The sequence below is a fragment of the Microcaecilia unicolor genome, chromosome 2 (genome assembly GCF_901765095.1).
Source record: "Microcaecilia unicolor chromosome 2, aMicUni1.1, whole genome shotgun sequence".
NCBI classification, from domain to species: Eukaryota; Metazoa; Chordata; class Amphibia; order Gymnophiona; family Siphonopidae; genus Microcaecilia; species Microcaecilia unicolor.
In genome coordinates, this window is record NC_044032.1 from 539452193 (window position 1) to 539477527 (window position 25335).

Here is a 25335-nt window from a genome sequence, read left to right on the forward strand (position 1 = left end):
AGATCATGTGCTCCACTAAGGATGGTGATTTCTGTCAGTTTGGTTTTGTAAGAAATGTATAATATGATATTGTCTGCCTATATGAAAGGATTAAGGCCATGGTTGGATAAGGACTTGGCAAGTGGGGTCATCATTAAGTTGAATAGGATCGGTGATAGTGGTGATCCTTGCAGTACTCCACAGTCTGCTTTTCACGGTGATATGTTTGAATTTGATTTTACTTGATGTGTTCTTGTGGTTAGGAAGCCTTTGATCCAGTTGTATGTTTCCACCAATCTCGAACTTATCTAGTAATCTTATTAATATATTATGGTTTACCATGTCGAATTGGAGGAGAAGGATGTTTTTGCCTGTTGCTATTTCCTGCTTGAATTTGGCTAGAAGAGTGAGTAATACTGTTTCCGTGCTGTGGAGGGGGCGAAAGCCTGACTGTGATTCGTGTAATATTGAGAATTTGTTTATATAATCTGTAAGTTGTTTGGTTACCATGCTTTCCATCAGTTTGACCACCAACAGGATAGATTCTACTGGATGGTAGTTAGTGATTTCATTTGGGTTTTTTTCTTGGTATCTTTTGGTATTGGGGTGAGTAGGATATTACCATTTTCCTTAGGGAAGAGGCCTTGCTGAATCATGTAATTTAGGTGCGATGCGAGGTCTGCTATGAAGCGGTCAGGGACGGATTTCATTATGTAGCTGGGACAGGTATCTAGTTTGCAGTGAGTGTTGGATAACCTACTAATCGCTTGGGTAACTGTTTCCGACGGTAAGGAGGGCAAAGTTTAACCAGGTCCGATATGCCAGGTATTCTCCAATGGTTGGGTCCAATTCATTAAGGAAGTTTTCATTGTCTGTGTTGTTCTGCGGAATTTTTCCTAGCAACAAAGAGTTTGCTAGCCTCGCGCACCCGCACGACCGTCTTTCCGCCCGAACGCGAGCAGTGCTCCTCAGTCTTGTTTTCTCCGTGGCTCAGGACGCTACTTCGCTGCTGTTCTCTGGCCCAGAGACCCCTCGCTGCGGTTTTACGGACTCCCCGTGAGTTTTTTCACCGTTTTTTCGGCTCTTTTCGCTTTCCGCGATCTTCTGTTTAAAAAAAAAAAAAAAGAATATTTTCCTTTATTTTCGTAGAACTTTGCTCCTGTAAGTTTTCTTTCTTTTTCTTCGGCGGCCATTTTGGGCCGCCCGTGTGGGACCCCTTTTTTCTTTTTTTTTTTTTTGTGTCCTTTTTTCCGACACCATCGCGTTTGACCTCGCCGGCGTGATTTTTCTGCCCATGTCCACGAAGCCTACCAGTGGCTTTAAAAAGTGCACGTCGTGCAACCGGACAATCTCGCACACTGACAGACACGTTTCGTGTTTTCAGTGTTTGGGAGCTGATCATCGTCCCAACGCCTGTACTTTGTGCCTCCAATTGAAAAAGAGGACTCAGGCGGCGAGATTGGCTCAGTGGAACATTTTGTTCGGAGCCAGGTCCGGTCCTTTGGTATCGAGGTAATCGCCGGTATCGATGTCGGTACCGGAGACTGCATCGACGTCTGGAGTGCAGGTAAGGGCTGTCCATAGGTCCCATGCTGGTGGCAGTGAGACATCGAGCGGGTCTCCACCTGCCTCGAGGACTCCTGTTCTACAGGCCCCCCGGGATCGACCTTCTTCGGACCCGGCCCTGAGGAGGCGTGTGGATTCCAAGTCTTCCTCTTCGGTACCATAGGGTACCATTGGCGTGCTTCGAGTGAAGGCTAAGAAGCATCGCCATCAGTCACCTTCCCGCTCCGGGACGCCAAGGACTTCAGCACCCGAAAAGCGCCAACGCCGGGAGGATCGCTCGCCCTCCATTCAGGAGGTGTCGGTGCGCTCTAACCAGGACATCCCGGTACAGACTCCGAGCCCCAGACAGGTTCTGTCGTCTTCGCCTGTAACGGCTCCTTTGCCTTTCTCTACAGCTACTCTGAACGAGAGCCTCCAGGCCGTACTCCCAGAGATTCTGGGAGAGCTGTTGCGACCATCTCCGGTACCTTCGGTACTTGCGCCGTCGGTACATTCTGTTCCGGTACCGCAGGTGCTTGCGCCGTCGGTACCGTTGAGGGAGGCAGTGGTTGGCTCGTCGCCCGTGGTGAGGTCTCTGACCCCGGTACCGCTTACCACCCAGGTTGACTCCCCGCTGACGTTGCTGGAGGAAGCTTCGTCGCCTGTGGCTCGGGGGTCTTCCTCTCGACACCACCACGAAGGACATCGTTCCTCGGCGTCGAGACGGGCCCGGCTTCGGACCGAGGTTCACCAACTCATATCCAATACCGATGGAGAGGACTCGTTGGGAAGCGGAGCAGGACACCAGGTATTTCTCGGATGAGGAGTCCTGTGGTCTGCCTTCCGATCATACTCCCTCGCCTGAGAGAGAGCTTCTGCCCAGTATGTCGTGATGACCAAAAAAGCAAAGAAGATGGTAGGAATTATTGGTAGAGGGATACAAAATAAGACTAAAAATATTATAATGCCACTGAATCGCTCCATGGTGCAACCTCACCTTAAGTATTGTGTTCAGTTCTGGTCACCGTATCTAAAAAAAAATATATAGCATAATTAGAAAAGGTTCAAAGAAGAGCAACCAAAATGATAAAGGGATAGAACTGCACACGTATGAGGTTAGGGCTCTTCAGCTTGGAAATGAGACAGCTGAGTGGGGCATATGATTGAGGTCTACAAAATCCTGAGTGATGTGGAGCGGGTGGAGGTAAATCGATTTTTCAGTCATTCAAAAGGTACAAAGACCAGGGTGTGTTAAAAGTATTTCCATGTAACTTCAAATAGGAGGAAATATTTTCCACTCAAAGAATAGTTGAGCTCTGGAACTCATTGCCGAAGGCTGTGGTAACAGCAGTTAGTATATCTGACTTTAAAAAAGGTTTGTATAAGTTCCCTTGGATTTGTAGCATGGAATGGTGGTACTAATTGGGTTTCTGCTAGGTATCTTTGACTTGAATTGGCCACTGCTGGAAGCAGGATACTGGGCTAGGTGGACCATTGATGTGACTCAATATGGCTATTTTTATGTTCTTATGACACACACACACAGGAATGGGAGGGGTGGTAGTCCCTGAACATTTTTCAGAGGACTGTGTTCATGAGGAGCTAGCAAAACTATAGGTGGATAAGCCATGGGGCCAGATGACATAAATCCAAGGGTTTCTGAAGGAACTTGGGGAAGTTCTAGTGGCTCCCCTGGCTGATTTTTCAATGCTTCTCTAGAGTCAGGAGTAGTCCCGGAGGACTGGAGAAGAGCAGATATGGTTGGGAGCTACATGCCTGTAAGTAAGTTAAGGGAAACACTTTTAAAATAGAGAATAGTAAAGCTTTTGGAATCTAGTGGATTTACAGTACCCAAGGCAACATGGTTTTACTAGAGGCAGGTCTTGTCAGACAAATCTGATTAATTTCTTTGACAGGGTGACTAGAGAGTTGGATCGAGGGAGGAAGCTAGATGTGGTGATTTATATTTTAGCAGAACCTTTGATACAATTCCACATAGATAACTAACAAATAAGCTTAGTGCAATCGGTATGGTTGAGTGGATGGCAACAGAGGATAGTGGTAAATGGAGCTCATTCTGAGGAAAAGGATGTTAACCTGTGATTTGCCGCAAAGGTTCAGTTCTTGGGTTGGTTCTTTTTAACATTTTTAAAGCAATATTATTGAAGGGCTGTCAAGGTTTGCGTGTTTGCAGATGATACAAAAATCTGCAATAGGGCAGACACCCCTGATGGAGGAAAGACTTAGCAGTGCTAGAGGAATGGTCTGGAATTTGGCAGCTAAGATTTAATGTTAAAAAATGCAGGGTCATAAATTTGGGCTGCAAAAACCCGAGGGAATGGTATAATTTAGGGGGTGAAGAACTTTTGTGCACGAAAGAGCAGTGGTACTTGCTTGTGATCGTATATGATATTAAGGTCGCCAAACAGGTAGAAGAGGTGCCTGCGAAAGCTAAGATGTTTAGGTGCATAGGGAGAGGAATGTCCAGTAGGAAAAAGGAGGTGATGATGCCCCTGTATAAGACTCTGGTGAGACTTCATTTAGAATATTGTGTATAATTCTGGAGACCACACCTTCAGAAGGATATAAACAGTATGGAGTCGATCCAGAGGGTAGCGACTAAAATGGTCAGTGGTTTTTCTCATAAAGCATATGGGGACAGACTTAAAGATCTCAATATGTATTCTTTGGAAGAATGGTAAGAGAAGGAAGATATGATATTTGAATACCTATGCAGAATAAATGCACAGGAGGCAAGTCTCTTTCAATTGAAAGGACGTTCTGGAACGAGGGATCATAGGATAAACTCGTGACCTGAGGAAATACTTTTGAGAAGTGATCTGAGGAAATACTTTTACACGGAAAGGGTGGTGAATTCTTGGATTGGGTTCCCTGTAGAAGTGGAAGAGACGAATTCAGTATTTGAATTCAAGAGAAGTTGGGACAAGTACACAGGATCTCCAAGGAAGTGATAGGGTAAAGTAGGTGGCATGGATAGACAGACTGGGTAAGGCTATATGGTCTTTATCTGCTACATTTTTCTATGTTTCAATCTGAATGGGTCTAGCAAAAATCAAGGAAAGGAAATTAAGTAAGAACAAAGTTTCACATTGAATACCTTTTACATTTCTCCAGATCAAGTTTAAAGACCAAGACCATTATTCACTTAATGCTATTAGTGCTTATTACCATGTAGAAGGAAAATCCATCTCTATAGTCTGTCAAAATTACAAGCAGCTTGCTTCAAGCCTCCCATCAAACTACCTCCTGTGTTTTGAGATTTCAGCATTGCTTTAACACAGGTAATGAAGGCTCACTTGAGCCACTAGGTCTTAGCTGTCTCCTTGGCATGCAGAGTTAGTAAGCTCCAGAGCATAGTGATGTGCCACCTTGTACAGAGTCAATAATAGGATGGTCTGTGCATACATCCAAAATTCTTTTCTGTGGCGGTCTGCTTTTTACCTTAATTGCCCTGCCAGCATTTTTCCCTAAGCCATCATTTATTCCTAATCCACATGCCCACAGTAGCAAATGTGTTTTACACTTTCTGGATTGCAAAAGAGCCTTAGCCTTCTACTTGGAGCAACCTTAGAAAGTCCACGCAGGGTTTCTTTTTTTTTTTCCCCCCCTCAATAAACATGGAGCTACTGTTACCAAGTATACACTATCCAGTAAACTAACAGTCTGTTCTCCTTTGCTTACGCCCAAGCAAGCTTGAGTTTGATGGGACATGGCAAGGCTCCATATATGAGAACCATGGCTGCATCAGTAGTGCACTTGAGATCAGCCTATGTTGAGGAGATTTGCAGAGCTGCAACATGAGCATCAGTCAATACATTCACATCTTATTATTGTTTGGAAAGGGATCCTGACATGACAGTAGGATTGGTAGGTCTGTCCTCTTCTCCTGGATCAGAAATGAGATCTGGAACTCAACTCCAACCCCACTAGGTCCAGGTTTTTTTTTTGTTTTTTTTTGGTTTGTGTGTGTTTGATTTTCAGCATACCTCTTGTTTAACTTAAATTAACAAAACAAAGACTGAAAAAAAAGCGTGTAGCTACTAAAAACAATTTTGGTGGCTGCCCCTCGGCAAATCTTTTTGGCCCCTCCCCCCCTTTTTTTTTTTTTATTGAAGGCAACCTGTTGCTAGGGAGTCTTTCATGTGGACTTGCAATCCTGCTTCTCTATGAAAACCAAGTTACTTATGTGCAACAGGTGTTCTCCAGGGACAGCAGGATTCAAGGCATCACATGCCTTTTCAGTTACCCTAAGAGTTGACTTCTAAATACATTATTTTGGAGCTGAGAAGGCCCTGTGTGATGCAGCATAGGAAGAGGTCCACATGCATGGTAAGTTGCAGAAGCTTCTTGGTCTATTCTAAGCCATGGAAGTGCTTCCCCATGCCTGGGTCTGTTGGATGACATCACCCACTTTTGAGGACTTGAATCCTGTTGTCCATAGAGAACATCTGATGAGTAACCTGGGGGGGGGGGGGGGGTTATTTACTAAGAGTGAGTGTTATCTGCTGCAGGTCCCATAAGAATAAAATCTGTTAGTAAATAACCCCGTTAGGTTTTTCTGTGGAAATGTCTTGGCTAGGATTTCTTCCAGATTTGAGTGCTGTTTGCTCTGCTTCTAATAGCTTTATTTTATAAGTTTTTCCACACAAACTGAATACTATAAGTGTTTGGAAGATTTTCAGGTTGCATTCTTTAGCACCCCACAGATCAGTCCAGAACTTATCTGTCAACCTGTGGATGGAGACAAAGAAAGAAAGTAGTTCCCTGTGATTCACCCCTTAAGGGTACCGTGTCTCTCTAGAACACTCAGCCTGCCATTCGTCCTCTGGAGTCAGAGAATACTAACTGTGCACCTTCTGACCAGATAGAGTGGCTCCTGTTCCAGTTTGGGAACTGAAATCCAGTTAAACTGTGGGTACCCTTTATGGTTTGAGCTCCTCATTTCTGATGTTTCTACAGACGTTATGCTTGAAGCTGGGGTACAGTTCAGAGGTTCTGAATGCCCTGCGCTCCCCCCTCAACCTTCTCTACACTTCAGTGTATGAGGCTTGGATTCTGGGTACTGAAATTCAACATGCAACAGGGAGAAGCCTTTTAGTATCTAAAAGGCATTGAAAATAAAGTGTGACTGTGGCCCAGAACTCCCTCATGGAATCCTGCCTGTGAAAGCATTGAGGGTGGGATCATCATCCATGAGTAAAAGCTCTTGGTCTGACTGGAATTATTTCTGTTGCTGGAATGCTCTTTAGCGCTAGTGAAATGTTCTGCCAGTGTGTGAGAGAAGTACTGCTCTTATTTGCTCTCAGCTAACAGTTTTAAGAGTTTCCAACCTTCACATTTCATATCCTTTGAGGAAGTAACTTGTGCCTTTATACCCCTTAACAGTACTACTTCAGATACATTGTTTCACTCTGGCTGTGGAGCAGATTGCTATTGCAGACAAAGTATTTAGAAATTTAGCACCATTTCCGGATCATGACCAGCATGGACTTGCCTGAATTGAATTGAGGGCAGCAGGGTTTCTCTGGCCTTTTTGCCCTTCTTAACAGTTCCCTTCATTCTAGTGCAGTCACAGGATAGGAGCTGGGTCCTATTTGCACAGCATGGCAGACAAGCTTCTGATTCCATTTGAAAAAAAAAAAAAGTGTGGTACAGATTATTTGCATTTCTAGTTCTGGAGCGGTTCTCTATCCAACGCATTAGCGTTTTTAACACATGTAAATGATGTACACGCGTTAAGCGCTAATGCACCATAGAAATGCATAGGCATGTTAGTGTTTAATGCGCCTTAAATTTACAGGTGCATTAAAAATGCTAATGCACCTTAGTAAACATACCCCTAAAAGATGCTGATACTCTAAATAACAAATGTATAAGGAGTAACCTGGTATAAAATGTTGAAGATAGAAGGAACTAGGACCATACTGACAAAATAATGCAGAAAAAAATAACTTAAAGTAATGTCTGTGAAAAGTGCATCAAATGTCCACCTGGGTTGCATACTATAGTCTAAAAAAAACATAAAAAGAAAAATCGCCACAAAAACAAAAAATCTAAATATATTGGAAATGGTAATAGCAATCATGCTGTTAATGAGACATGTCAAAACAGCTGCAGAGAGATCATATGACGACATGAATTACAACATGAATAAAGCAGCTGCTGCCGGATGTGAGCAAGAAAACAAAAAGATAAAAGAAAAACTAAAAACCTAGGTGAAGGAACTAGTCTTTAAACCCACACATGTGGTGCTAAATATATGCTGAAGCATACAATAGCTTTAATTAAATTGCACACGCTTACAAACTGTAATAGGAAAAAGTCTGGCTCTGTGTATCGTGTCTACCTAGAACAAGACAGCAGGAACTCGAGGGCATGTAAGTGGTTGAGAAAGTTAAAGAAATGAGATGATCTGCATGAAACTTAGTTATCATAAATAAATAAAAGCAGAGTTCCAGCAAAAGTGAAATAAAACGTACTGCTCGAGTGCAATGGAAATCAGTTGGATGCTAATAAGCCCACCAAAAAAAAAAAAAAAAAAAACAGATCACGAGGGTATGTAAATTAGCTGTTAAAAAGGTAGAAATGAATATTCATATTATGCATATGTATAATTGACTTACGAATAAATTGTAGATAATAGAAGAAAAACTATTCTAAAAAACAGATGAACTTAGAAAAAAAGTTTTTGGAAAATAATTGCAAGAAACAATCAAAATAAAAATAAATATAAGCATATGTGTTAAAAATAAAGAATATGTGACAATATTCTTCAATAGGAATACAAAAATGCGTGAAAATAATTTTTTTTTTTAAAGCTTAGTAGAACAAATGAAAAAGACATAAAAATAAATGAATAAACAAGAAAGTGAACATGCTTTGTGTGCTGTGCCAAGAAAAATACAAATAAAAAAATAAATGAAAATAGAGAAGTAGGATTGGGCTATTGTAAGAAAAGAATCAGGGTCCTGTTTACTAAGGCACGTTAGCGTTTTTAACGCGCCTACAATTAGCGCATGCGCTAACTGTGTTGGTGCCTATAGGGATATTGTAGACGCGTGCATGGTTAACACGCATTAAAAACGCCAACGTGCCTATAACGCTGCTTAGTAAACAGGGCTATGCCAACCAAAATTTTTAAAAAAGAGAATTGATTTGTCATTCATCAACTTTTTGGCTATTTTTATTTTTTATTGTTTTTAGCTATGTTTGATGCATATATTTGTTTTTGTATTTTTTGTATACAGTGTCAGACCTCTGATGCAGACGGTTCCGTTTAAACTTGGCCCCGTGCCAAGTCATACACTAATGTGGTTCTGAATAAAAGGTGTTTTTATTGATCCCTGGCTGTGAAAATTTCTTGGCCCACCCCTACTTCTTAGTTTGTTGGAAAGATTGTTTATTCAGCTTCAATAATTTGTGGAACACGTGTGGCCCTCCACTCATGACAGCCAGGATTTAGATCACATTGTAGCACAGAGGCAGTTAATTGCATCAGTCGAGCAAAATGTATCATCATCATCTGGATAAAGGCCTAATCACCCTTGCGGTTTCCTTAGATCTATTGGCCGCCTTTGACTTGGTCAGTCATTCTCTCCTTCTATCCAGGCTTCTCCTTAGGTTTAGCTGGTATTCTGCTGAACTGGTATCAGTCTTTTCTGTCTGATATGTCCTTTCAAGTTGAGGAAGAACAAATCTCCACAAAGGAATCCAGAAAAAATCAAACAGTGGACAACCACAATAGCTACACAGTGAAGTGTGCAATCAAAATGCTTAAAATAGTTCTTTATTAAATATTAATAAAGAACTATTTTAAGCATTTCAATTTCACAATTCATTGTGTAGCTGTTGAGGTCCTTTCAGGTTGTTGCTACTTTCAATGAGTCAGATTCAGTACTCATTACATATAGGGTCCATTCTTTCTCCTATATTGTTTAATTTATTTTTTAAGCCAGCTTGCACTTCTTATCCAAGAATTTGGTATACCATTTCACTTTTCTGTGGCCAGCATCTTACTTCTCCGTTATTCGGATGCTAGAATCTCAATATAACATCCATGACAAAAACTGTAGCCTATTGGCTTACTGGACCCTACACGTCTAGCTTCTCCTCTCATTTTTCATGCCACCATTGTTCTGGTAGATCACTTCCGATACTTAAGTAGTATTGTAGACCTGAAAATTATCTCTTGTTCCTCAGGTCTCTTCTTTCTGTAGAACAGGGTTCTGTATCTTGCGGCAACTATGCTCTGTTCATTCTTAATTTGATCATGACTCATTTCATTCATTTTTATTGGCCCTTTTGATTACTAGGATTGACTATTGCAACATTGTTTAATCTGGTATATCCAAAGCAACTATTAAAAAGATTCAGTCCTTACAAAACAAAGCTAGTCATTTATTATTTCACTCGTGAAAAACAGACCATGCGACCCTGTTATTGAAAAGTCGCCATTGGCTCCCTGTGGAATATCGAGTCCACTTTAAGATTTTACTCACCTTTAGGTTTGGATCTCCATTATACCTTTCCTGTTTAACCATACCCTACACTCCAACCTGAGTCCTTAGATCTTTAAATGATCATTGCATGATACTGTCTGGACCGACAAGATGCTTGCTTTTTACTTTACTGCCCTTGCACTTTGGAACTTGCCCCATTAACAATACTTGGTGAGCACACCTTAGAACGCTTCAAAACTGCTATTAAGACCTGGATTTTTTGGCAGGTCTTTGGAGCCGGACTGCGAGCAGGATGGACAGTGCAGTATTCTCTGGTTGTCTTGTATGTTTATAATATCCATTGTTTGAATGTTTGTTGAACTTTCCTATCAAAATAAATGTAATTCCTTTTTCCTTGTTTACATACTTTTTAGTCTGTAAACAGCTTAGCCCTGCTTGCCAGTCAAAGAGGTATAGTAAGCTTAAATAAAATCTGTGTGATCTATTTCTTTTTCATTTGAAATACTGAGTGTTCTAGGGAGGCACAGTACTCTTAAGGGGCGGATCACAAAAAAATGCTTTCTTTCTCAGTTTCCATTCACTGGTCAACAGACATAAATAACCCACACGTTCTGGACTGATCTGTTGTTACTAAAGGAAAGAGAATATTTCCTTGGATGAATTTGAATAGACCAATATGAGGTTGGATACGCTGGTTTGTTTCTCATTTTGCAGATCTAGTGTTACCTGGAGTTATCCCTAGTTACCCCATTCCAGTGATGTCTAGTCTATTGTGAGGTTGGTTTCTGTCTATATGATTGTATTCTAGTAGTTGGTGGCCACCAGATGGTGCTGCACAAGTTATGCAGCTGTCTGTTCCTCCTGGAGTCTGAATATTCTGTCAGTCGCTTTCTCAGCTGACAAAACAGATCTAGGGTAAGCTGACATTGGGAACTGTATATTGTACTAATCATTTGTATCATCTTGTGTAATAACTGCTGTATTTATAAGAATCTCACAACATTTTTTGTGTTCTAGGTGCGGTTTATTACCAAAATATGGCATCCTAATATTAGCTCAGTTACAGGGGCCATTTGTTTGGATATATTAAAAGATCAATGGTAAGATTAATATGTCTCTCAATTTAATGGCATTGGTTTTCCAGAGAGTTGGTTATAATTATTGGATGTTTATTTGTAAGTCTTGTCATATTTAGGTTGCAATGACCATGCCAAGGGAAAATGTGTATGAGAACTCTGTTGGAGAGCAAGGGAAGAGGGAGGTGGGAACTGGGGTGTAATGGGAAAACAATTCTGTGATGAAATAAGCTTATTAGGCTCCTTATGAGGCACTGATAAAGAAGAAATGTGTGGGTTGTCACCAAACTCCTTTATAAAAATTAAAAATGGAAATTCTTTTTTGCTTCTGGTGTATATTTTTCTTAAATATAATCTAGCTGTTTATTGACCTGACAGTTTATCAACAGGCAGGATATATAGTTAGGCACATAAGTGACGTCATCATCACAGTGCTGGGGGTGGAACAGCTCTTCCAGTGATTAGTATTAATCCAAAGTTTTGAGCATGCACAGCCCTTTCATTGTGTGGTGGTTTCCTTGACACCTCAGTTTTGTTTTTGACTGTTCTGCTAAATTTTCCCAATTTTTTTCATCAACTTTGAAATAAGAATTAGAGAAAACTGTCTTTTTTTTTTTTTCAAATTTATTTTCTTTGTCATAGCTCAAACTAAACCTGGCTTTAATCCATGCCTGCATTGTGAAAAAAAGATCCAGAACTTCAACAACCATAAGATGTCTAACCTTTTTGAGTTCTGAACACAACCAGGCTGAAATGCAGGTGTTGCAGGAGAATGTCCCCATAGGCTTGGAAGGATCTCCTCCATCTTTGTAAACACTAAGAAATGTAGAAGAGGCTCCTGTTCATGAAGACGGAAGGAAATCTTTTGCAGACAGGTGGATTATACACATTCCAGTAGATTTAGTTTATTAAAAATTTGATATACCACCTGGCTTTTCAATTCACAACGGTGTACAATCCTCATCTGCTGATAATAGCTGCCATGATTCAGAGCAGTGACTTCAAAAGTCCAGTAAGAAAGTTAGTGCTAGGCCTTTCCTTGTTTAAGACGGCTTTCAAAAGAGGCATCTCAACTTAAAGCACAGGTGCAGATGCACAAGTCTGAGCATAAACCTGTATCTAGCCCATCCATTCTGGAGTAGAATCACCTCAGTGTAGAAGTCACAAGCTGCTGCTGCAGTCTGAATAAGAACATAAGAATAGCCATAATGGGTCAGACCAGTGGTCCATCTAGCCCCATATCCTGCTGCCAACAGTGGCCAATCCAGGTCTCAAGTACTTAGCAGAAACCCAATTAGCAGTAACAATACATGCTACCAGTCCCATGGCAAGCAGTGGCTTCCTCCATGTCCATTTCAGTAATAGACTCAGGACTTTTCCTCCAGGAAATTGTGTAAACCTTTTATAAACTCCACCCATGGACCAGAGTTGGCAGTGCAGCACAGACGCAAGTGGAAAGGCAGACTATAAATTCTTAAATTCAGTCGTAACAGCACATTGGGTTCAGCGTTCCTCATGTTCAAGAGTTTATATGCAGGTAAGTGTGCATCTTGTTCAGCCTGTTCTATAGCATAGTTATGTGTTCAGCACTAGGCCTGTGTAGATATTGTCCTCTCACCTATCCACTGCAGGATGCTTCCTATTCTTTGTCTGCACATTAATGGTCCACCTAATTCTACTCTAGTATTAAATTACAATGGTGTATGAGTTGTCTTGGCAACTTCTCTACCTCTGCCTGACTACCATACCTGTCCTTTCTTGCAAAGGATGTTCAATTACTTTATTAGTTATTTAACTGTTGGGGAGTCCTTTACAATAACAGGTGCCTGATACAGTACTTGCTCCTTACTCCACAGGGTAATGTCCTTCAAAGAGAGGAGCACCTACCTCTCAGAACCTCATTGTCTCCTTATCGTCTACTGATTCTGTAATCTATAACCTGTTATTCAAAATAATGACCACTACAATGCCAGTTTTTAAAAAAGGTTCCATGGGTGATCCAGAAAGTGTAGACCAGTGAGCCTGCCATTGATGCCAGGCAAAATGGTTGAATCTATACTAAAAATGTTACTGACCATATAAACAGATATGAATTAATGGGACTGGTTTAGCAGCATAGATTCATTAACGGCAAGTCCTGTCTTATGTCTCTCTTCCTTTTTTTTTTTTAAATTTAATTTGTAAACAAGAGGGTAAAATTAAGCCAGTTGGTAGCGTATTTGAATTTTCAGAAGGCATTTGACAAAGTCACTTGTGATACTCCTTAAGAAATTAGTCACACGATAGGGGGCAGTGGTTTTTTTTTTTTTTTTAACAAATTTAACTCATTCACAACTCTGATGAGGGAAAATTAAATAAATCAAAATAAAATATCCTCTAACCACCAAGGGGAAAAGACTCCACAGTGGGGAAAAAAAGAAAACCCCTAAAATAAAAGAACAAGGCAATCAGTATCCCACACACTTTATACCTACATTCAATCAAACAAACAAACAAACAAACAAACAAATAGTCCCCTTCAACCCTTCCTACCTTACAAAATCAGTCAGACACTTTTGTCCAAAAGAAATTTTTTTCAGGTGGGCAGGGTCCATAAAGGATTAATTATCACCTTGATAGATAATTAGTCCTCAAAAAAAAAAAATATTCCCTTCAGGGGACAGAGGGTAAATTCCTACCAGCCAGCAACATCCAAGTAGTGAGAGAGAGAAAGAGAAGTGCCCAGAAAATACCACGTCAGCATGTGACACTCAAGAGCCACCGCCAGAAGAATCAGTATTGGCACATATGCATGGCTGCAGGGGCATGTCCCTTTGGAGGAGCTGGAGATGCCGATTCACCTTTTTCTTTTTTGAAGGTTACTTTTGGATTTACAGTGATGGATAAATGTGAAGTGAAATCTGAAATAGGGTGCCATTAGTAACCTGCAGGCATTGGGACCTATGGATAAGTATCTTATTTGTGTAGATGCCTCGCCAGTGATAGAGGCTCTTCAACTAGGAAAAAAAACCTGAGCCACATTGAGCCTGCAAAGAGGTGGGAAAATGTGGGATACAAATGCAATAAATAAATAAATAAATAAATAAGACAGCTTACTACACCCTTGTCTACCTTTTATTTATTTATTACATTTGTATCCCACATTTTCCCACCTATTTGCAGGCTCAGTGTTGCTTACATAGTACTGGAAAGGCGTTTGCAGATTCTGGTGTGAACGAATACAATGTGATGTTGTGGTAAGATGAAGTTTATATGGCAGAGCCACTATAAGAATTGTAGAGCGGAGGAGTAGAGTTATGTTCATTATGTGCTTTAGTTTTCTTGTGTAGCCGAGGTCAGACATTTAGGTTGGATCGGGAGGGTATGCCTTTTTTAACAGGGTGGTTTTTAGTATTTTCCGGAAGTTTAGGTGGTCGTACGTCGTTTTCAAGGCTTTTGGTAGCACATTCCACAGTTGTATGCTTATGTAGGAAAAGCTGGATGCATAGGTAGATTTGTATTTAAAACCTTTACAGCTTGGGTAGTGTAAATTTAGATATGTTCGTGTTAGATCAGATGCATTTCTGGTGGTTAGTCGATTAAGTCTGTTATTTATCCAGGCGCTTTGCCGTAGATAATTTTGTGAACCATGGTGCAGATTTTAAAGACAATGCATTCTTTGATTGGGAGCGAGTGTAGTTTTTCGCGGAGGGGTTTCCTTAGTTTCTTCTGTTGGAGGGCTTTCTCCTGATAGTTTGTCCTCCTCTTAGGTGGTGGTGGTGTCTTCACCATTGACTGAGCCATATGCACTCACCCAAGATAAAATTAGACCAATACCTGAAGTTTCTTACAAAATATACAAATACAAAATTATTCTTATGTTCCGCAACTACCATCAAGTTTTTTGAAGATGATAATATTCAAGAATTCTTGTCATCCTTTTCCAGGAGGACTCCCTCCTTGATGTTTGTAGGTGTGTGACCTACAACTTTGTGATTTTTCACAACAATCAGTGAACAAGTGGTGGAAGTTGTTAATAGACGTTCTTGTTTTGAAACTTGGCAAGAACAATGTGAAGATATCTTAGTTATTCATAGACAACTGGAATTTTAGAAAAGATATGTTTAGAGCAAAAAATATTGTTTTTGAATTTTCCTGTCATTTGCTCTTGTCTCTAGAGATCTTACTGAGAAGATACCCTAAGGAAGTATTTGGCAAATTCTAATGAAATAGCTATACATAGTGGAGTGGCCTAGTGGTTAGGGTGGTGGACTTTGGTCCTGGGGAACTGAGGAACTGAGTTCGATTCCCACTTCAGGCACAGGCAGCTCCTTGTGACTCTGGGCAAGTCACTTAACCCTCCATTGCCCCATGTAAGCCGCATTGAGCCTGCCATGAGTGGGAAAGCGCGGGGTACAAATGTAACAAAAATAAAAATAGTAGTTACTATATTGGGAAGTCTTGAATTGATGGTGTGGAGGGGGCCAAAAGGTTAGCCATTGTAGAGTTACTTGATTTTGATGGCTGTTCTACAGCCGTCTTGTGGCGTTATTTCTTATGGGCCATATGTTGGATACCTTCCCATCTAAATGGGAGAAGATTGGTTTATTAAAGCTTTTATTTTTGGAAAAATGTTCCATTTTGTGATTAGCCTATTCGTTTTTCCTGATATGGCATGGGTCACACATTTGAGTAGGAAAAAATTGTCTTTAATTAAAGAACTGAGCTCCTGCTTCACTAACCTCTTTTACCACATTCTCTGGCAATGAATTCCAGAGTTTAATTACACATTGAGTGAAGAAATAGTATCTACAATTCGTTGTAAATGTACTACTTAGTAACTTCATTGTGTGCCCCCTAGTCCCTTGTAGTTTTGGAAAGTGTAAACAAGTGATTCACATCTATCTGTTCTGTTCATGATTTTATAGACCTCTGTCATATCTCCAGCTCTCATTTCTTAGAGCTGAAGATCACTAGCTTCTTTAGCTTTTTCTCACAGAGTAGTTGTGCCATCTCCTTTATCTTTTTGGTTGCCCTTCTCTGTACATTTTCTAATTCTGCTATATCTTTTTTTGAGATGCACTGACCAGAACTGCATCCAATATTCAAGGTGTATTTATTTATTTGTTATATTTGTACCCCGCACTTTTCCACACATAGCAGGTTCAATGCGGCTTACATAGCAGTAAGATTACAATGTGTAGTGTAGCAGCACCATGTAGCTATACAAAGACATGTTTTCTTTTATTCTTAATTCCTTTCCTAATAATTCCTACCATTCTATTTTGCTTTCTTGGCCACAGCTGAAGGATGTTATCAAGGCAACAAAGGCTGCAGGATCAAGGAGTTTAAAAAATTCCTATATGAAAAGTCCATAAAAAATTCTTACCTATGTAGACATGGGAGAGCCATTGTTCCTGTCTGAAAATGTCCTATGAGGAACAGGTCTATTTTTCCTCCCTGAAAATGACCTGTGAGAAACAGGTCTATTTTTTTTTTTGTTTGATCTACTGGGTATTTGCGATTCAGACTGGTCACTGTCAAAGATGGGATGGGCTTGATGGACTTTGGTCTGACTCAGACTTTCTTATGTTCATATTGGCTGCCACTGTTCTCTCCCAAATCAGAGGCCTCTTAAAGTCTGGGAAATTCTTCTCCAGAAGACCAATGCATGTTCCACCGCAAAGAACGAATCAGGGGTTCTATGCCAGACACTCCCTCATCTTCGAGAAGTCTTGGGACTTCAGACTGATCTGTCTCTTTATATAGAAGGAAAAGTAGATGCATTTGTTGGATCTGAGATGATTAAACAAAGTGCTGGACGTACCTTCGCTTCAAGCTTCAAATCAACCACTGCTAGTACAAATTACTACCCTTCAGTTTTTTCTTGGCTCCAGTGGGTTCCCAAGTGTCTAGTAGTTGCAGTAGCTGATCTTCATAAGCAATGGCCATCTAGGACTAAATTCTATAAATAGTTCCTAAAAAATAGAGCTTCCATAGTGTCCCATAGATCAATCTAGAGACTTGTGGGTTATGCACCTCTACCAGCAAGTGGAGATAGAGAACTTCAGAGGTTTACTATGTGGTCATGTGCAGCCACCTTAACCCCCCCCCCCCCCAGTATTTTCTGTGTCTAGCAGGTGGATGGTCATAACCGTGCAGCTCTGGATTGATTGGCCCCGGGTGTAGTCGAGCTTCTGGGGTCTGAGGTGTCCCGGTCCTGGGGCATGGGTGTACACCTGGTGGTGCCAGGTTCCTCCCTTCCTTCCCCATTGCTCCCTCCTCTCTGCCTGACCGGGGTTTGTGGTTCTCAATCTCCTGACTTTAAAAAGAGTCTGAGGTTTCTTTTGCTCCAGCATGCTCTCCTGCCTTAAAAAAATAAAATAAAATAATGACATTTGAGCACTGTAAAAAAAACAAAAAAACCTCGGTCTGATTCGTCTAGCGCAGCGAGCTCATTCCAGTTTGCAGTACTGGCTGAGGGGTGTGAGGACCAACGTAGCATGCAACAGCGATTCCCGAGGGGGTGAGTAGTCATTACGCTACCTGCGCTGGTGGGGGAGAGCAAAAGCAGCTCCCAGTGTGAGAGCCCGTGCTGGAGCTCTGCTGTACAGCCCGACTCCGTGGAGCATTGTGCTTCTTACCAGCTCATTTTGGAAGGCGCAGAGCAGCTGTTTTCTTGGGCGCGCATGTTCGCCTGAGGGCACCATCTTTCCTGCTGCGCCACATGTCAAGGCTGAAGCACCGGCGCTCCCTTGAGGCCCAATTCGCCTATGTTTCTGGCAGTTTTATGTGCAGGCCTTTCAGAGGATGACTGGGGAGCTGGGGTGGATCGCTCCCAGTTTCTTCATATTTGGTATATAAGGGCTTCTGAGAAGGAGGCCTGGGGTGGTTTGCAGACCCCTGTGGGAGTCCTCAGGTCTCCCACAGCTTTGAGTCTCCCATAGCTAGTTCTGTCCTCTCAGGTTTCTCTCGGTCTCCATGGTAGTCCTGCACTCTCTGTGCTGCCCTGGTGGCATTTGCTCTTTGTGCACTGTGTACATCAAATTAGTTTTATTCAGGAAGCTGGCTAGCCTTTCAGCCTGAAGGTTACAGGTCCAAGGCTCGTTTAGCCATCCTATTAGAAACTGTGGACTCAGCTATGTTTCCAAAGGGGCATATTTTATTTCATTCTCTTATTGCTTGCTTGGCTGGAACTGTTATCACTACACTACTGTTTTAAAGATTGCCCTCCTCTTTCTTTTTGCACACTGATACTGGCCACACCTTTGCATACTAGCCCCACCTTTGCATACTAGCCCCAGCTATCCCGGTATCTGCAGCGTACCCGGTACCTCTAATTGCTTCAATTGCATTTTTGGCATCTTTTCATGGTATGGAGAACCTAGATTTCATGAGGAGTGATCCAGGAACTACTTCATTGTAGAGGTAGCTTAATAGTTGTTGCAACCAGCTGAGAGTGAGCACAGAGCTCTAGAGGTGCCGCTTCACAACTTATTGCAACGTGCTATCTGTAGTGTGCAATGGTGCAACAGCCATATTCTGCTGTGCCATCTGGCTCTGGTTCACAGCTGCACTTGTTAGATCCAATGTGCAGCAGTTCTAGTGCATAAGTTACACCAGCCAATTCTTGACCCTCTGCAAGAAGTTAGCACTGGCTTAGGCATCAGATCACTGATGTGGCTTCCAAGTCATGTTTGGCAGCCTGCCTTTTGGAAATAATCTTAGGACTGGAGGAGGTCTATGGCAGTTGGGTAAAGAGCTGTGGGACTCCCTATTAGTCCTGTCTGATTCAGTTAAAAATTTTTCGATTGGGTACAATTTGATTCTTTAAAAAAAAAAATTTGGTTTTTCGATTCAATTTGATTCGATTTAACTAGATTGAAATAGTGAGGCCCACATGCTAATATTATAACACAAAGGGTAAAAAAACAAAAACAGGCAGCAGCAGTTGAACAAAGGCAGACTTTAATGTGAGCAAGCCATGCTGTGTGTTACATCATGTGAAAAGTGAAGTTTGGTCAAGTCCTACATCTTCCAGTTTTTATTAAGAAAAATCATTTTGCCCACTTTGGCTGGCTTCAGACAACTGCATTTTGCAGCTATAATTTGTCCAACAGCAGAAAACATTCTTTGAGTGCACAGAGGTGGCTGGCATACACAGAAACTTTTGTGCAAGCTGCCAGAAACAAAAAACATCACCGCCAGTTTCCAAAGGATCTTCGTGTTTATAGCAAGCAAGTTCTGCACTGCATCTGATTCAAATATCACTGTCATAGTCTGATTGTGATAGAAGTCAGGCTTTCTTAGCTGAAATATTTGTATATTCCACTGTTTCCCAGAAACTGTGTTTCTGTTGAGGCTTATCCACATCCTGTGTTCCAGCTGGTAATGCCTGAGTGATCTCCATGCCTGTGCTGCTGCTGTCAGTGGTACATCAGTGGTTTGCATTTTTACAATCTCTTGATCTGCAACTGCAGTGACATCTGGTACTTCACCGTAGGCTGACTTGAATCTCGGATCCAGGAAGCTGCTTAATCTATATAAATTATCAAATAATATATTTTGAAATATGCGGAGTAAACTTTTTTTTCAGTTCTTCTTTCAAACGAGAGATAACTTTCAGGTTTGCTGATTCTGTATCTTCATCATCGATATCAACTTCCTCTTCTGCCTTCCTGAATCTTCCCCATATGTTGTATTGATTGAATTAATCAGGTGTTCATTCAGCGGATGAACAGCAGACACAGTAACATACTGTTCTCCAGATTCAATTGTTGTGGCTTCCTCAAAAGCCTGCAAAACATCGAGTTTTTGGGCAAGATCATAGTAGCTTTCAGCAGGTGCACCTTTCTTTGTGATTTTATTGCTGCTGCTCAAAGCTTAAACCAATGAGTTGCTTCAGTTCAACTGCACTTCTCAACATAATGCAAGTACTGTTCCAGCGTGTTTTCACATCACCAATCAGTTTCTTCACTGGCATTCCCAGCATTTCTTAAGCAGTTTTCAAGCTTTCTGTAAGTATAGTACTGTGATGGAAAGTGCTAACGATATCACGGAATTTATTGCTGGGTGAGACTGCAGCCCATTTTCCACACATAACTGCAGAGTGTCCCCGAAGCAGCAGTGGTGAGCGGTACAAATTCCTTTTCGAATAAGTTTCCCTACAGCTTTTTTCATTGAAATCATTATTGGTAACAGTTGCAAAAACTTTGCCTTCTAGCTTCTATTTCTTCACTGCACTTTCCACGGCATCTGCTATATTGTCACCTGTATGTGTCTTTGGCATGTACTGCGTATCCAGCACAATATTCATTGAATGAATGTCATCATCTATGCCATGTGCAGTAATTGTAATATAAGCCACCATGGTTCCACTGGTCCAGAGATCTGTGGTAATGCTTGCATATCTCAGACTTCGAAGCTGACTCAAAATGTAGATTTTATTTATTTGTAGCATTTGTATCCCACGTTTTCCCAACAATTTGCAGGCTCAATGTGGCTTACATTTGCCATAATGGTGGTTGCCATTTCCGGGTAAAAGAATTACAAATGGCAATGTGTTAAGTTGCATACATACATGGTAACATACATGTAACATAACATACGTGAACAGATCATGATATAGATATATATCATGTGCATATATATGTTAAGGAAGAATAAATTATGGTAATACATGAAGTATCTGATGCAAACTTAGTTTAAGGGCCCTTTTACTAAGGCACGCCGAAAAATGGCCTATACTGGTGTAGGCATGTGTTTTGGATGCACACAGGTCCATTTTTCAGCATGCCTGGAAAAAAAAAGCCTTTTTTGTGGCTGAAAATGGATGTGCAGCAAAATTAAAACCAGCCTTCCTGAGAACAGGTCATGACGGGCACTTATGTAACTTATAAAATACATATGTAAGCATCAATTTTGATCAGAACAAACATGCACCAAGTTATTCCTGCCTCACAGCAGGAGTAAACTTTCTGCAGGTGCGCTCAGGGACTTGTTTTTACAAAGGGATAAACTCAGAGATTACTTTTATATAGTAACACAAATGTGTTCATGTACATTCACAGCCTAGGCACCTTAATATAAAATAACACTCATACCCCCAAATTCTATATAGTGTGCAAATCTGAGTGTATTCTGAATTTGCGCACGTGCAACTCTATTAACAAGCCAATCAGTTCCAATAATTGGATGTTAACAAGCAATTATCGACACTAAAAGACACTAAAAGATGGACATATCATTATATTTATCTTCAGTCATTCTACATAAAGTTGGATGTGATGGCACGGTATAACTGTTGAGAGACTGAGAATAGGCCAAAAAGCCTTCATCTGTACCAACACTAAATAGTTGCATATCTTTAACAGTAAAATACATGAGGGCAGTGTCAAATTTTTTTTTAATCTTCTGGTGGAAGTGGCTTGTGGAAAAAGCATGAAACCCAGGCTTGAGAAGAGGCTGCTGATGCTTTAGGCTTTGTGGCCACAAAAGTGTCAGACCTAACAGATTTCTTAGAAGTGTCTTCAGCTTGCAGATCAACAAATGTTGCTTTATGATGTCTTTCAATATGCTGCCAAAGATTAGTGGTGCTACCACTATGTAACTTTAACTTTGCAAAGCGTACATTTCACAGATTCTCCAGTCTGTATGGTTTCATCATCCAACTGAGCAAATACAGACCATACTACTGACCTCTGACCAGCAGGGCAAGCTGACCTTGATTTATTCTCTTTCTCCGTCAATTCCATTGTGTTCAAGATTTGCAGTTCAATTTGCAATGAGGCTGGGGGTATCCTGCACGAAGAAGACGGAACTGCAATCTTCCCTCCAGCAGAGTGTGTCTTTTAGGCTTGGGGAACGGAGAGCCACCAGGTCTTAGGAAGGGCACCGCGGGGGAAGGTGCGAACATGGGCATCCTGCACAAACAAATGGAACTGCAATCTTCCCTCCAGCAGAGTGTGTCTTTTAGGCTTGGGGAACGGAGAGCCACGGGTCTTAGGAGGGGCACTGCGGGGGAAGGTGCGAACGTGGTGGCATGGAGGCGGCGGGACTGAATCCTGAGCAAAGATGGAAGATGCAGAAGAAGGTGGCTGGTGGCAGAGGAAGTGGCTGTTAGTGAGGTTTTTAAATTGATTTTTTAAAAGAAACTAATCGATTCGAATTGATTCGCCGAAAATAAAATCGATGAATCAATTCGAATCGCGAATTGGACAGCGCTACAATTCTCGGAGATTGCCAGGGGATGGGTCTAAGGATGATTTTTAATCCTCTCGGTTTTGTCGTAGGTTTCATGGGGCCAGGAAACCCACTTTCAAGGTTTCTGTTTCCACTATGACGACCTGCTTGGCTGCTGGTAGAATGAGATTGGTTTAAACTCTACCTATGGCTGCTGCATCTCCCAATGATGGAGTTTGTTCATTCCTTGGGCAGGACTCCTCTACGGGTTTCAGGAAGAGTGGACCAAGATTGCCTCAGCTCAGTGTGTCTTAGTTTTTCTATTGCACGGTTACAACGTGGACTTAACTACATAATTTTCTTGGAATCTACATGCAAGTTCAGACACAAATATCAGGCAGTTCTTGCCACCTTGACAACGTTTCTGCCTTTAGGCAAAGTCGAGTCTGTCTCCGGTTGCAATTGGGGGAATGGGAAGTTGTTCCCTTTGATTTGTAGTACTAACCAGGGAGCTTCCTTCCAACTGAGTTTGGATGTCATAAGTGTCTAGGGTGTTTACAGTTCAACTTTTCACAATGGGAATCTAGCAGTATGTATTCGTGAGGAGAGTTTCTAGTTTCCCTGGACCTCAAGGAAACGTACTTTCATATTCCCAGTGCTCCTTCCCACAGAGGGACCTTAGCAATTTATGACCATGTCATTCAGCCTTTCCACATTACCAAAGATATTTTTTCAAGGTCATGGTGGTAGTGGCAGCTTTCCTTCTCGAGGATGGATTGCAGGTTCATCCATACCTTGTGATTGGCTGATTTGCAGCTCTCTTTATCAAGAGACTCTTCTAATTTAATCCAAGATACCTACTCTTCTTCAGTCCTTAGGATTGGTAATCAATGTCACCAAGAATAAGTTGTTTCCAGCACAAATCTTGGCTTATTAGGGAGTGATGTTCCATGTAGGCTTGGGACTTCCTTTTGCTCCTCAGCAACAGGTGCCAACCCAAGTCAGGTTCTACTTTCCTTTCCAGGTCCAGGGATATGGGAATAGGTTCAAGTTATGGGTACAAAGATCTCTTTCTTGGACATTCCCCCATGGATCTGATTCCATATCAGACTACTTCAGGGGTTCCCTTCAAGCCAACTTAGTCTTAGTGAGTGATTTCTTCACAGCCTTCCGCTAACTTTTCAGAAGTTCTCTCTTTCTAGAGGTGGCTATCTGCAGCTTGTAGGCTGCTAGGGTGTGCCGTAGCTGGCGGCAACAGATTTTGGATCTCTTCTAGAAGGCAGACATTCGACTGCCTCCTCACTTGCCAGATGTGGAGTCGAGGCTGGCTTAGTTGACAGTTTTCTTCTATGATTTGTTTTGGGCATTGAATAAGCAGATGTTTTTGGTGGTAGCTTCACTGCTGGGCGGCAGATGCAGCTTCTAACGGCGGCTGGTTCAGCTCCCTTTTCAGGACAAGCTATTGTTTGAGGACTCTGTGAAGTTGGCAGAAGATCTGGGTGACTCGTAGACGTGACTTCTTTCTGAGGACGTCTACACTTTCTTTTCAGTTGGGCCAGGCTTGCTCTTATCTTTATGGCACTAGGGCTATCATCCGGGGCAGCCTAGTTTTCTTCAGCGATCCAGTCCAGGCAGGGTCTCAGAACTCCTGACTTCATCCATTCGAGATCCTCCGGATTTCTACTGGAGGGGTGACGGGGCGCACATTGTCTTTTCTGCATACAGTGGTTTCTGCCTTCCATCCCATTCCACTGTTGTCTCTTCCCGCTTCTTGGACATTCACCATATACTCCTATACTATTTGGAAGTGACCAGTGAGTTGCATTGGTCAAATCTGTGCTTCATGCTTTGCTCGGGACCTTAGGAAGGTAATGCAGTTTCCAAAGCCACGCTGGCACACCATTTTTAGATTGGCAGATGCGAGTGTAGCGGTTTTGATGTCGTGGGAGCAGACCTTTTGTAAAATAGGCAGCAGCATGAAGCTGAAGGGCTGATCCGCATAGGCGCCATCTTATTCTAAATCCATTTAAGGGAGCAGCCACTCCCCTTGCACCCCCACCTAGCTACGCCTCTGCATACTACTACTACTACTTAGCATTTCTATAGCGCTGCCAGGGTTACGCAGCGCTGTACAAGCTTAACATGGGGAAGGACCGTCCCTGCTCAAAAGAGCTTACAATCTAAAGGTTACAAACTATGTAGTCAGTGTAGGTATCATGAGTGGGGAAGGTGGTTATGCGTCAAAAGCAAGGGAGAAGAGATGGGCTTTGAGTAAGGACTTGAAGATGGGCAGGGAGGGCGCATGACGTATGGGCTCGGGAAGGCTGTTCCAGGCATAGGGTGATGCGAGGCAGAAGGGGCGGAGTCTGGAGTTAGCGGTGGTGGAGAAGGGTACAGATAGGAGTGATTTGTCCTGAGAGCGGAGGTTATGGGTGGGAACATACGGGGAGAGGAGTGTAGAGAGGTACTGGGGGGGCTGCAGATTGAGTGCATTTGAAGGTTAAAAGGAGAAGCTTGAACTGTATACGGTAGTGGATCGGGAGCCAGTGAAGTGACCCCTCTCCTCAAGTATCGGTTCACGCGGTAGATAAGACGTGCGGCAGAATTTTGGACAGATTGAAGGGGGGTTAGATGGTTAAGCGGGAGGCCAGTGAGAAGAAGGTTGCAATAGTCAAGACAAGAGGTGACGAGCGAGTGGACGAGGGTTCGGGTGGTCTGTTCAGAGAGGAATGGGCGAATTTTGCTAATATTATAGAGGAAGAGGGGCAATGTCTGGGGTGACCCGCTGAGCAGAAGTAACCTCCTACATAGCCTCATGCACTGCTAAAGACTGACATGGTCTTCTAGTGCTTGCCATTTTAAGATTAGCAGATGCAGCGGTGGCAGGATCAGAAGCAGACATATTCAGAACCTGGAGAGCCTTAGGTGTATATGAAGGCGGCGACTCCTTACAAAACACCCACACTGTGGTGGGATCATCAGATTCCTGACCTGCTGAGCAGAAATGCCTCCTGGTATAGCCTCATGCTGTCCTCTGGCTGGTCACAAGAAAGGGGATCTGGATTCGAGAGCTGCGTGGCCAGTACATATTAGCA

General features: G+C 42.1%; 1 protein-coding gene across 2 annotated transcripts in view; it reads left to right on the plus strand.

The window, feature by feature from the left end:
* Positions 1 to 25335, plus strand: part of UBE2K (ubiquitin conjugating enzyme E2 K) — a 235377-nt gene that overhangs the window by 158961 nt on the left and 51081 nt on the right. Inside the window, exon 4 of one of the 2 annotated variants that reach the window (XM_030191315.1) lies at positions 11022 to 11104. The exons of the other annotated variant lie outside the window; for it this stretch is intronic. Within the exon in view, the coding sequence (XP_030047175.1) occupies positions 11022 to 11104 (83 nt within the window). The remainder of the gene's footprint in view (positions 1 to 11021; positions 11105 to 25335) is intronic. 2 annotated transcript variants of the gene reach the window in all.